At 46.4% G+C, this 13,685-nt stretch overlaps 1 protein-coding gene across 8 annotated transcripts in view; it reads right to left on the reverse strand.

Annotated features, from left to right (window-relative positions):
- The window catches only part of DDAH2 (dimethylarginine dimethylaminohydrolase 2), a 385,101-nt gene that overhangs the window by 118,440 nt on the left and 252,976 nt on the right, over window positions 1-13,685 (reverse strand). For all 8 annotated transcript variants that reach the window (XM_044083232.1, XM_044083225.1, XM_044083229.1 and 5 more), the window contains one exon: window positions 10,699-10,798. In XM_044083232.1, the coding sequence (XP_043939167.1) occupies window positions 10,699-10,798 (100 nt within the window). The remainder of the gene's footprint in view (window positions 1-10,698; window positions 10,799-13,685) is intronic.

Consider the following 13,685-nt stretch of genomic DNA (forward strand, 5'->3'; position numbering starts at 1 on the left):
CGTCTCTGTGGGATTCCACGTGCCTTGGACAATCTTTCCCGCAGAATGCCCCCCCCCCCACCCGAGGCAAGAAGCATCCGTGGTCACTGTGGCTCGGGGAAATGCAGCACAAAAAGGTCTCCCTGCCAGGGGCTCCGGAGAAAGAAGCCACCAAAGAAGGGAGTCCCTGCATGCCTTGCTGACCGCAATCGGAGCGTTGAGAGAGGAACAAAGAGGGGACCACTGAACCTGAAGGGTCCATTGAAGAACCCGCATGCGTAACGAGCATGAATGAGAAGCGGAATAGCTGCCGCCATAGAACCTAGGGCCCTCAGGACCCGAAGCTGCAGTTGGAGATGGTTGCAGGACCGCTGTCACATGACACTTCAGGTTGGCAATTCTGTCTGGAGTGAGGAAGGCTCGCATTGATCTGGTGTTTAGTCTTCCTCCTATGAAATCTATAACTTGTGTGGGGTGCAGTAATGATTTCTCCCAGTTGATCGTGATGCCCAGCCTTGGGGCTAGTTGAAGAAAGTAATCCCTGGCTGAGCACAGAAGATGCCTTGATGATGCCGTCAGGAGCCAGTCGTCCAGGTACGGAAAGACCTGTAATCCCTGGAGCCTCAGGTGGGCCGCTACCACCGCTAGCACCTTGGTGAACACCCTGGGGGCTGAGGTGAGACCAAAGGGAGGACCCTGAACTGATAATGACTGGCTCCCAGCCGGAAGCGAAGAAACCTCCTGGATCGTCTGTCCATCCGAATGTGGTAGTACGCGTCCTTGAGGTCGATGGAGCACATCCAGTCGTTCTCCCTCAAGAGGGGAAGTATAGATTGCAGGGTGACCATCCGGAACTTTTGCTTGGTTACTGACAGGTTCAGCTGGGAAAGGTCTAAGATTGGTCTTAGGTCCCTCGTTTTCTTTGGCACCAAAAAGAACCTGGAGTAAAACCCTAATCCGGTTTGATCACGGGGACGGCTGGATAGCTCTTTTTCTAGCAGCTGTTCGATTTCGACAGCTGCCGCCTCCCTTTGGTCGGGTGGAACATCTGGGAGGCTGCGAGATTTGGGAACCTTGAATAGGGGAATTGAATACCCTCTGGATATGACACGAAGCACCCAACTGTCTGTTGTTATGGACTCCCAAGAAGTCAGGTGCCTCGAAAACCGCCCCCCGACTGCCTCCAGAGACGGACAGCTGGGCAACCCTTCAGGGCTGCTGCGTGGGTCTATCAGAGAAAGGTTCTCTGGACCCAAAGTTGCCAGGAGCCCCCCTGCCTCTAGCACGACGACCTCCCCGTCCTCCTCTGCCACGGAAGGACTGGTTATCCGGAGCAGGTTGGGACTGCTGCGACTTCCGGAACCACATCTTCTTCTGTCCCTTTTGGTTCTTAGAGAAGGACCTCTGGGGAGCTGAGAAGCGGACTCCGGCAGACAGCGTCTTCCGTCCTTTCGCTCTGGACTAAGGTTTCGCGAACAGTCTTGCCAAACAAGGCAGAACCATCAAGGGGCATTCAAGGTCGCCTTGAAGGGCTCTGCAAAATCACAGTGGCGGAGCCAGGCCTGTCGCCTCATGACTAGGCCTGCTCCGCTGGCTCTAGCGGCTCCCTCAGTAGCATGAGAAAGCAGCCGCATAGATGTATTGGAAACTGATCTGAGAGTGGCCATTGGTGGAGTACACCTGTTTATCCTCACTCGACATGGACTCGGGGAGATGCAGCGTATTCTTTAATCAGATCCCGCTGCATCCTAATGACATGTGCCATGTAGTTCAGCTCTCAAGGAGAAGGTTGCTGAACTGAAAACTCGCTTCCCAATGCGATCCATCGCGGGACTCCTTGCCCGGAGGATGCATGGAGGGACTCTCCTGGGCCAATTCCTCTTCGTGGCTGCAGCCATCATCATGGCATCTACTGGGGCCCTTGCTCCAGTGAGTGCGGTCCGCCGGAGGAAAGGATGCGGTCCGGCGCTTAGGGATAAGCTCAACGGTGTCCGGATCCTTCCACGCCCTGATGGAAATAAGATCCACCAGGGGTCAGCAGGAGGGGACACCCAAGAGGTAGAAGGGCCGCCGAATGCCTCCAAGAACACAGACTCGTCGAGGAAGCCTTGGGGCAGACCACCCCTGATCCTTAACATCTCCATAATGTCTCCAAATGAGACGTCCTCAGGGGTGACCTGGGGAGCATTCCCTTCATCCAAGTCTGTGTCTTCAGTAACGGACTCGGGAGTCCATGTGCCTCCTTTTGCACTTACGCTCGAGGTACTTCATCGGGGCTGTCCGAGAGTACTCTTCAGCAGTTGGATGTTCCAAGGGAACCACTTGGGACATCGAGGCGGGCTGTCCCAGGGACCGGCTGGTGGGGGCCTGGCCCAACTGCAAGGGAGTGCGGGATGGAGCCGTGGCAGGGACCGGGGTCCGACGTCCTCAACAGTGCCCTTTCCACTATGTCGAAGCCGAGGGGAGCCAGCTTCTCTAAACCCAGAGAGCCGACCCCACTCGGATCCGGCGACGGATCGAGTCGAGCAAACCGCCGGATCCGAGACCGGTGCGCTCCGACCTGGGCGGAGCCGGACACACCAGCTCCCTCGGATCCGAGGCTCGGCCCTCGGCTCCGAGGTCGGGTCCGGTACCCAAGCACTCAAGGGATGGGACGGATCCGAGGTGCGACCCATCGGATCCGACCCACCCCGGATCCAAGTCTGCCCGGCGCCGACAGCTCCGAACCCGTGGTATGGGTCGGAGAAGGAGCCAAGGGGCGAAAAAGGGTCGGCCCCTCCCGGATGGGGGCTAGGAGCACTCCCATTTGCATTTGGGCCTGGATGAATTTCCTCATCATCCGGTCCATATCAGCTTCACTCATTGAAAAGTTGACCTGGTGGAGGCCACCGCGGACCTAGAGAGCCTCGGAGACCTCCTAGAAGGGCTAGCCTCCTCCTCCTCGGGTCCAGGAGAGAACCAGGGAGTGGAGCCGAGGAGGAGGCTAGAAGGCACAGGGGAGGCCGCTTAGATGGAGGAGCCGAACTGGAAGTTTCGGCTCTCCGCTTGTGGTGCCTCTCCTGTGCCTCTCCTCTCTCTCTCCCTAGAGGACTCTTTCCTCCGGCAACTTAGAGGGAGGTTGAGTCCCAGCGGAGGGGAGAACCCACATCAACAGGTTGTTGAGTGGAAGGGCAGAGGCGAGCGGTATCTGGGGTAAAAGACCCGCCAGCACCAGCTTCACCTCCTCCCTCAAAGCCGAGGTTGAACCCTGCACAAATGGTACAACCAGATGACAGGTGTTCAACCCCAAGCATGACCAAGAGTGTGGCCATCCGCTGGGGACAGCTTATGGCCACACTCGATTAGAAAACAGCCTTATGGGCTTCAGACATCACAACCCTAAGGCCTAACACAACACACAAACAAACTACGCAAAACCCGAGAAATATTAAATAAAAGAGAGAGGAAAGCCTATACACACTCAACACTAACAATATCAATAACAAAAATAGAGATTTTCAAAACTTTTTTAGTCAAAAAATCTTATCTTTCACCAACAAACGCCAGGAGCTCTAGAATCCGTAGCTACTTGAAAAGCGGCAAACGAAATCTGGAGGTCAGTCAGGGCTTGGCAAGGGGTTATGGGTAAGAGGGAGGAGCTAGGAGCTCGGAGCCTAAGCTTTTGAATTGCCACCTCGGATCCGAGGTCGGATCCGATACCCACAGGTTGCAGACGAATGAAGTCTGCCTACTTCAGATTCTAAGTTGTCTGCGCACATCCAAGGAATGCGGAATCCGTTCCCCTTTGTTCTGTGGATTGGGAAAGAAGGTTGGCAAATGAATGGACTGATTAAGAGCCACACTGGAAACCACCTTGGGCATGAAGGATGGATTGGTCCGGAGAGATACCCTGTCCACATGAAAGATGATGAAAGGCTCCACTGCCATAAGGGCCTGTAATTTAGATATCCTTCTAGCTGAAGTGACTGCTAAAATTTCTTTCATAGAAAACAGCCTTCCTTTTAAGTCTGCAGTAACAGCTGGCTCGAAAGGAGGTAGAGTGAGTTTCTCCAAAACAAAGTTAAGGCCTCAGGCAGGGGTTGGAGCTCTCCTGGGTTGTCTCAAGTTTTTTGCCCCTCTGAAATGATGCTTGAGCAGAGGATGAGAGAAGAGGGGAGGTTCTGTGTTATAATGAGCTGAAATAGCGGAGGCGTGGATTTTAATGGAGGAAAATGACAGGCCCTTGTGAAGCATCTCAGTTAAGTATTACAAAATCTGAGGTAAATTGGGCACTGCTGTGCTCATCCCTTGAGACTGGTTCCAGGCACAGAATCTTTTCCATTTGTCAGCATATTTTCTAGTACTAGGTCTCCTTGCCTCCAAGATGATATCAATCACAGGTTTGCTGAGGGATGATAAGGGTGAATTTAAGTGATTAGCCAGCTGCAAGGTTCAATGTTGGAAGCTGAGGGTGCAGAATGTGGTTCTCCTGCTGAAACATCAGGGAAGGGTTCTGAGGCAGGTGCCATGGAGATAACTGACACTGCACAGGAGGGGGTACCAGTGCTGGTGCGGCCTGTCTGGAGCAATTAAGATCATCCTTGGTTTGTCCTGTGACTTTTAGTAGAACTCTGGAGAGCAGAGGCAGTGGGGAAAGGCGTAGACGGATAGGTTTTTCCAGCTGAAGGACAGAGCATCCACTTTCTAGGCTTGTTTGTGGGGAGTCCTTGTGCAAAACGTGTCCAACTGCTAGTTCTGGGGGGAGGCAAATAGATCTATGTCTGGGCTCCCCCATTCACTTGTCAACATGTTGAAAATCCTTGGTTCCATTTTCCACTCGTGTGGGTCCATGAGGTTTCTGCTTAGTCCATCTGCCAGTGTATTCAATTTTCCTGGCAGGAATTGAGCTTGGAGGTGCACTTGGTAGCTCAAGGCTGTGTTCCACAATGCCATGGCTAGTCTGCAGAGGGGGTAGGAATGTGTACCACCCTGCTTATGTACCACATAACCGTGGTGTCTGTCTTTACCATTAGTTGCCCTGGAAGAATGTTGTCCTTGAAGGCTGTCCAAGCATTCTGTACAGCTAACATTTCTTTTCGATTGATATGTAGGTGCATTTGATTTGGGTTCCAATTGCACTGAATGCACTTCCCTGCCAGATGAGCCCCCCCATGCATAGTCTGATGCATCTGTAGTTAGGGTTTGGGCGGCAGGAGGTAATGTGAATGGTAGTCCCTTGTTTTGGTGGCAGGCCTCTGCCCACCATAGGAACTCCAGGCGTAGGCAAGGTATGATGGGAATCATTGTTTCCAGGATGTGATGATGCTGACTCCATAGACTTTTTAGATACCACTGTAGTTTCCTCATATGCAGTCTTGCATATGGAATTAGAAGAATGCAGGAGGCCATGAACCCAAAGGCTTGCAGTATTTGTCTTGCAGATAGTAGGGTTTTTGTGGCCACTTGTTTGAAGTTACCAAATGAATTTGCTTTTCTGGCGTGAAGAAAGCCATCTGGGCAGTTGTATTCAAGCTTGCACCCAGGAATGTAATTTGACGACAGGGTACCAGTTGTGATTTCTTTTCGTTTATGGTGTACCCCAGACAAGTTAGAACCCTTTTTACAAACGCCAGATGATTTAAAAGTATGCCCTGGTTTTATGCCTGAATTAGACAATCGTCCAGGTATGGATATATCTGAATATTTCTTTGCCTGCAAAATGCAATAACTAGAGCCAGGCACTTTGTGAATACCCTGGGGCAAGTAGACAAGCCAAAGGACAGTGCAGAGAATCGATAATGAGAGTAGCCTGCTTTGAAGCGTAGGTATCTTCTGTAAGATTCCCTGATTGGGATGTGCAGGTATGCTTCTTTTAAATCCAGAGTTGCCAACCAGGCGTCTTTGCCTAGCATAGGAAGTAATTGATGAAGAGTCAGCATCTTGAATTTTGGAATCTCCAGAAAGGTGTTTAGAGTAGACAGATCCAGGACTGGATGCCATGATTTGTCTTTTCTGGGTACCAGAAAAAGCCTGGAGTAGAAACCTTGTCCCTTTTCCTCTTCTGGTAGCAGCTGAATAGCCCCCATGCTTAAGAGGGAAAGTACTTGTTTTTGAGCCTCTGCCCACTGATTTGGGGGCAGGTCTGGCCACCCGTTTGGTGTTGGCAACGTGAAATCTGTATCCCTGGGACACTATATTTAAAACCCATTTGTCCTGGGTTATGAGTTCCCAGTTCTTTACATGAAGAGCAATCTTTCCCCCCAAAGGGGCGGTCAAAAGATAAGTGCTTGGGAAGTTTAAAAGGAAGTCATTGAGACTGTTTACCATAGGGGGGTGTCTTGTTATTTCCAGATTTGGAAGTGGAGGCTCCCCACGGCTTAGTTCTGAGAGTCCCCTGGGACTGAAACCTGGGGGTTTTGCTGTGTTTGTGTTTGGCTTGAGAGGGCCTGGAAGGGACTGGAAAGGACCAATTCTTAGTAGGCCAGTGCCTACTAAATCTTGGAGGTTGCACTTGTAATAACAGTTTGCATAGATTTAGCTTTATCTTCCATCTTTTTAAGAACTTCTTCAGCCTTGTTCCCAAACAGACAGTCCTGATTTAAAGGAGCATACAATTTAGCTTTAACATGATCAGGCAAAGATTGCTCCTTAAGCCAAGCATGCCTTCTAAGCACAGACCCAGTAACAGCAGCCCTGCAAGAGGCCTCTAAATAATCAAAACCACGTTGCAAAGTATGTTTTCCAACTTGTTGCAGAATGCATTAAATCCTGTAAATCTTTATTTTCCACACAGTCCGGAATCAACATCATTTTCTGTTTAAGCAGTCCAATAATATGCTGTTGATATTTTAACATATGAAATTGGCAGTTTAAAGCTCGATTGCTAAGGTTGCAGAAGTATAAACCTTTTTACCCCATCTATCCAGCGCCCTGGAGTCTATCAGAAGGGGTAGGATTTTTAGCAGTATAAGCCTTAATGCCCTTGGGCCCTAGAGAAATAGTCTCTGGATCATAAACAGGATTTTTGAAAAGGAACTTGTGGGACTCAGGAACCCTGTAGTATCGGTCAGGTTTACTAGGAGCCAGAGGCAGGGAATCAGGGGCCAAACTGTATTCAGAGAACACATCATCAATAATGTCTAGTACAGGAGGTATAGCCAAAGGCCTATGCGGAGGTAGAAGGAGGAAATCCCCAAGCCGCTTTTTTGAAACAAAAAATTCCTGGCTTTCCCAGTGGAAATGCACCCTTAAAAGTATGCAAAGTTTCCCCCAAAAGAAAAATCCTCAGGATGGGAAGAAGAGGGAATGGAATCCTCTGCATCAGAATCCTCGTAAGTAGGTATGGACAAATCCAGGTCATCAGAAGAGTCAGAAGAAACAGAATCCTGATCAGAAGATTCATAATCAAGCTCAGCCCTAGGCCTCTTGGGGGGGGGGGGGGGTTGACTACCCCTGATTGGAGCAATTAGATCTTCAGCCATTTTTATAATTTGTTTTTTAGGCATAGGGACCTGAGCATGTGGCCTGGGCATCTGTTTTTTAGACATGGATCGAGATTTAGGCCTAAGTAATGAAGGCGGTGTCGATTTAATATGCAAGTCTGTAGGCCTGAATACACCCTCAGAAGCTGGTGTCTGCACAGCGGTTCCGGACCCATCCAAGGTAGAGACATCTGCGGGTTCCATAGTTGAAGTATCTCATGACATACCGGACTCCGAATGGGTCTCAGTAGAGGCCTGCGAATCAGAAGTAGCTGGTATCATGGGCTGCGAAAGCACCTCACTGAGTACCGGCGAACTGGCGACTGGCTTAGGAGAAGAGTCATTGGCAGTTTTGGACCTCGGCGGCCTGTCTCTGTCTTTATCTTTGTGTTTTTTCAGAGTCCCAGTAGTCTGATGGCTAACAGACGACATTTCTGGATAATTAAACTGAAAACCGAAATATTTAGAGGCAAAAATATACAGACGACTTATAGTGCGCTGATTAAATAAAGCACAAAACCAACAAGGTACGTCGTGGTCAGGGCCTGGGCAAGGAATACAGTACGAATGAAAATCTTTATGAGGTGTTTGCTTTCCACAAGTAATGCAATTATTAACTTTTACTGACATCGGTAAGGAGCAAGAAAAAGTTTCCCCAATGGGGTACTTCACTTCGGTTCTGAAACTCGAAAACGAAAATTTCAGGAGTCGGCCAACTGGCACTTGCGAACTGCTTCTGTTTCGGGCACCGCACGGCAAGAAAGACTGATGTAATGGCATCGGCTGCATGTTTTATACTCCTGACATCATGGAAAAAGGGACAGCAAATGACGCAGGACCCAAGACTTCGTTAATCAGGCAGACTGAGGGCAACCTGCCAGCAGATTACCCAAACGTAATGACTGCAACAGTGAAACACGAAGAACATCACTGCATCAATGGGCCCAGACAATATCCCAGGATGCTTAATAAATAGCATGAAACATGACCTATCAAGACTTATGGAATTACTATTCAACCATAGCCTCCAAACAGGCTTCATGCCTCATGACGGAGAGCAGCAATAGTTATCCCTCTGCACAAAGGTGGGCCATCTACAGACCCTGGAAACTACAGACCCACAAGTCTCACTAGTCTTACATGTAAAGCCATGGAAAGAATCATCATGGAAATGGTCATTAATGACACAGTAAACCTTCAGACACTGGATCCAAAGCAGTTTGGTTTCATCAAGGGCATGTCAAGCCTATTCAACCTGGTGGACTTCTTTGGCAAGGACACCAAAGCAATGAACGAGGGCAAAATGGTTCACACTGCCAACCTTGACCTGGCCAAGGCATCTGACACAATACCCAACTTGGGCATTGTTGACAAAATTAAGAGGTTAGGTACAAACCCATGTGTCACCTGGTGGATAGCCAGATGGCTCACAGACAGGACCCAGGAAGTTAAAATTAGGGAGTCCACCTGTACAAAGAGGCCAGTCACAAGTTGAGTCCCTCAAAGAATTTGTCCTTGGACTGCTCCTTTTTGGCATTTCTTTCTCTTAAGTCACAGCCAATATCAATGGTCTCGGGCTGACTAAATTAGCAGATGATTGCAAATTAGGAGTAGTCATCAAATCCCTCACCGACACAAATGTTCTCCGGGAAGGGCGGACAAAAACTACTGGTGTCAGAGCCATGGACTAAAACTAAATGCCAAGAAATGCATAATAGTATCCTTCCAGAAATCATCCACCTCTTGTAACCATCACATTGACAACACATCCCTTAGCATTGACCCAGTAGTCAGGGACTTGGGGACAGACAGACCGTAATTTAGTCTTTGACCATCACGTGTCTATAGTAGTGAGGAAATTTTATGTTGCGCAACTTATACACAAAGCTATGGCATCCAGGTCCAAGGAAGTCATTGTTCTACTGTATTCAGCATTCATCAGACATATCATTGAGTACAATGCCCCCTTTGGTATGTACCTAACCAGGCGTATTCAACAAATGAAATGTCCACACAGGTCCTCACCAAAAGAATGTGGGGCATAAGTAAAATGTCTTGTCTAGACCGACTCAAGGCCCTATATCCCTGTATTCAGTCTCCTATAAGTTGTTGAGGGGAAATCTATGCCTGGCATACTGGGCATTGTCAGACCCCCACTCTGATAGACCTCCTGCATATCCACAAAACGAGCAGCACCAGAATGACCTGTTCTAAAGACTTAAACCCTGCCTGTGAAATAAACAAGACCTGCCTGAGAGACAGGCATGTATCCCTGAGACTATCCAGTCTCTGGAATAGGCTACCCATCCACGTGATGCAGAGTTTCTCCCTAACCCAATTCAAGTGTAACGTGGACAATTGGATGGGGAACAGGAAATTCATCCCTAGCTTGGCACCTACACCTCTAATGGACACAGGCAACTTGTAAATGATTCATCTCTTAGGCCTCTGCTTGTAAAGGTTTCATCTCCCAAGCCCCTGCTTACACTTCAAGGGTACCAGAACTTGAGATATTTGAGATGCATGGATAGGCTTAAAAGGCCCTTGTGGTCGTTATCCTAGTAAACTACTATGAATCTATGAACCTATTAACTGATGATACTGAAGTAATGCTGGATTAGCAGAGTCCTGAAGAAGAGTTGCACCAGTGATAAAGCAGCGACAGGGAAACCACTAAAAGTGGCAACAAAACTAAGGTTGACATGCACAGTAGAGAAGTATGGTTGTACCAGGCTAAAATTATATGATTAATAGGTCTGTTTAACGCATATATGGACTGCACATCAATACTTCTCTATACTCTCAGCAGAGCAAGGCAACTCCAGTGATATGAAATATCACCGAGGTTTACAAAGAATTAATACATGCTACATAGGATACAGGCAAAGGATTATTACAGAAGAACAGGCATATCACAGGAACAGGAGTTAAGTGAAGGTTAAGGACAACTAAGGTCATAGCAGGAGGTTAACTTATTCCTGGAGGAAAAATGCAACAAGGGTTAGTTACATGGTTTGAGAATGTAAAGATCAGACAGGTTGCTGCAGTAAGTGTACTAAAGATTAGAGATAATGGATGCATTCTTAATGGACAGTGGCAATGAGTGCGGCAGGACAGAAATGACAACTAGAGAACCTTCTTAGAGTGGAGCACTGTGTATTCCAGTCGCACTGCAAAAAACTGAATACTAAGGCAGATAATTCCAAGTTCAAGAAAAGAAGCTCTTAAATGGCATTTACATGCAAAGGTTAACCCATACCTGTGAAGAGTACATCACTACCATCCAGGGTGGCATTTTCATCAGTCATCTCTACCACACGGAGCTTCAACTCCTCTAGGATCTTCTTCAAAGCGGCAGTCTGCAAAACAGACAATTAATTAATAACCTTTCTCAAGGACACTGAAAAGGCCCACAGCTAGCACTCATTTTTTAGTCACACAACACAGGTCAATGCAGCTACCTCTCTGCCATTAGCCTAAATGCATTACTGGATATGCCATATCAAACTTTTTTTTTTTTTTTTTTTTTTTTTACAGGTCAATGCAGCAGAGACCTACTCCAATCCCACATTTTCCAAGGTCTCTACTTTTTGCCTACCTCTTCACTTTCTCCTCCAAGCCTTCTGTTCCACAAACATAAGTGTGGTTGTCTACCTATTAAACCTCCTGCCCTAAAGGGCTCTGTACCTCACCCCCCCCATATCCATCAAATTGCTCTATGTACTGCAATGCTCCAATACTCTCAACAACTTCATTACCCCCTAAGCTTTCACTCTAAGACCCACACATTTAGTGCACTCTACCCACACTAACTAACCAAAAAACACCTTCATTTATGCTTTACATCCTTCTTTCCCCAAAGATAATTAGCTTGTCTTGTTCTTGCCTTCACTTGTATAAAATGAAAGTATCACTTATTAAAATAGAAATTCTGCAGTTGCCATCCCCTTCCTAAAATAGCACTTCCTCCTACTCAAAACAAAAGAGAGCGAGAGAAAGAAAATAGATCCCCGGCACTTAATAGCTTTACTTCAGACCTGCAATGGCTGCAACACAACTGCTGCCCTTTTCCAACCAAATTGGTCAATATTATTGTCTTTTTCCAGACAAATTACATTTTGAAAGACACTGACAAAGGCTGGACAACTGGAGAAAAGGCGGCACTCCTCAATGACCTGAAGACAACTCCTGACCTACCAAACCACCCAGTACTAAAACTACAACGTTAAGGCTCACTACAAACAATACATTGTGGATCTCCACATATCTTAGCAACAAGAATATCCTGGTTCTTTTCACAAGTTATTCAATCATCAACTAGAGTCCATTTTCAGATGTGGTGCTTATGAAGGTATGTTTTAATAAGGTGAAGAGAACATTTTCTCCAATACTTGTATGTCCTTTTGGGATCATTTGCATATATCCCATGGGCCTTATTCAAACAGGGCTTAACGCATTAATTACATAGCGGAAACTCTCTGCTTTTTTTTGTCTACATCTCTCTTCAGTATTTAATATTTTAGTCTACACAGATGGCATTCTTTTACTAAGGACTTCCTTCATAACAGAATTATGTTGCAAGTTAATTTGGAACTTATGTAAAATTTAAGCTATCAATTATATATGGAACCACCCAGGCCTTTTTCCACACTATTCCTGCAAAGTGCAGACCCTGACAGTAATGACACTGTCACTATTTTCCTTCAGAGAGCAAAGCCTGCTGTCACTACATCTGACCTCGATATTGCAGGAGCTGTCACAAGGCCCAACACTTACAAGATTACTGAGACTTTTGTCATTGTTTCATGTAAGCATATTTATCATGAAGAACCTTGCTGAGTATTAAATAGTTAAATACGTGCCTGCTCTCTGATTGAAAGGCTCTGTGAAACAGTTGTACCCCTTACTAAGTTGGCCACTGTCCCTTTTTGCTTGACCAGTAGACTATACTGCATATGCCATATATTTAGTCTTAGGAAATGCATCTCTTTAATTACTTTGTTCTGGCTATAAAAAGATTGCTCAGTTTTTTCCCTATAAATTGACACGAGGGTGGGAAGTCCACTCTGCTGTGGTCCCCTTCCCCCTCACTAGCATTATACTTCCTACATACACATTTCACTTTTGACTTATTCCAAAGCCCACCCCAACTGAGCTTACAGCTTCTATAAATACACTTCTACATCTTTTCTACTTCCTTATCTTTAATTTTTAGAAGCATTCCCAAGTATCTCTCTCCCTCCCATACTGCTCTGCATTACATCCATTTATAAAATCATAACCCTCCTAATAGTAGCTACCTATTCCACATAGTTTCCTTTTCTTTTCCCAAATAAACCCTCTATTTTTCTTACTTTTACTACATCATTATGCTCTAGTCTTTAATACCCCTCTATTCCTTACATTCCAGGGAAGATACCAGGACAACCTACATCTTTTATAGAAAATACTTCTCTCCTTACTTATCCTCTTACACCACCTTTCAGAATTCACCATCACTGAATCTCCTACTGTCCTGCAACTTTTTGTTTCCTTCTTCATTCCTACGTCTCCAATACCGGACATCTATAAAATAAGATACCTGTACTTAAATGTGCTACTCTTCATCTTATCCTCTATTCTTCTCCTTTTACCGTGCCCATCTGTCATCCTACCATGACTCAATAACTGCACACTCTCTCCAGCTCTGTTCCCAACACCTATCCTTACTTTACACGCTCCACCAAACCTATTTAATATTGCCCCCTACCTTTATTCCAAATATTATGCTGATTAACTGCACACCAACTAAAACCAAAATTAAGTGCAAGAATTCTCTCCAAAAACAAGTATGCATTATTCGCCAATATACTAAAATAATTCTAGGAGGAGATATACACCCTAATCCTGGCCTTATCTATCACAATGAATACAACAGATAATTCTGTCCCATATACTTCTGCAACCGACCCTCCAATCCTGGTGATCTAATTTTTCCTGCAATAAATGTTAGAAGTCTAAGAAATAAAACTGCTGAAGTACATGCCTACATTACCCAACATAAGCCTGATGTTCTTGCTGTAACTGAAACTTGGCTTAAACCTTGCATAAACGTCTCAGAATTCATACCTCCTGGCTATGATATCACCCGTAATGACCAGACAGGAAAGGTGGTGGTATTACCTTAATACTTCCCAATACAGCAAACCAATATCAAAATTCAGTTCAGCAGAGCTTACTGCTTTCATCAAAAGAAACAATTACAAA

The sequence above is a fragment of the Protopterus annectens genome, chromosome 9.part0 (assembly GCF_019279795.1).
Source record: "Protopterus annectens isolate FY-2018-M chromosome 9.part0, PAN1.0, whole genome shotgun sequence".
In the NCBI taxonomy this organism is placed as follows: domain Eukaryota; kingdom Metazoa; phylum Chordata; order Ceratodontiformes; family Protopteridae; genus Protopterus; species Protopterus annectens.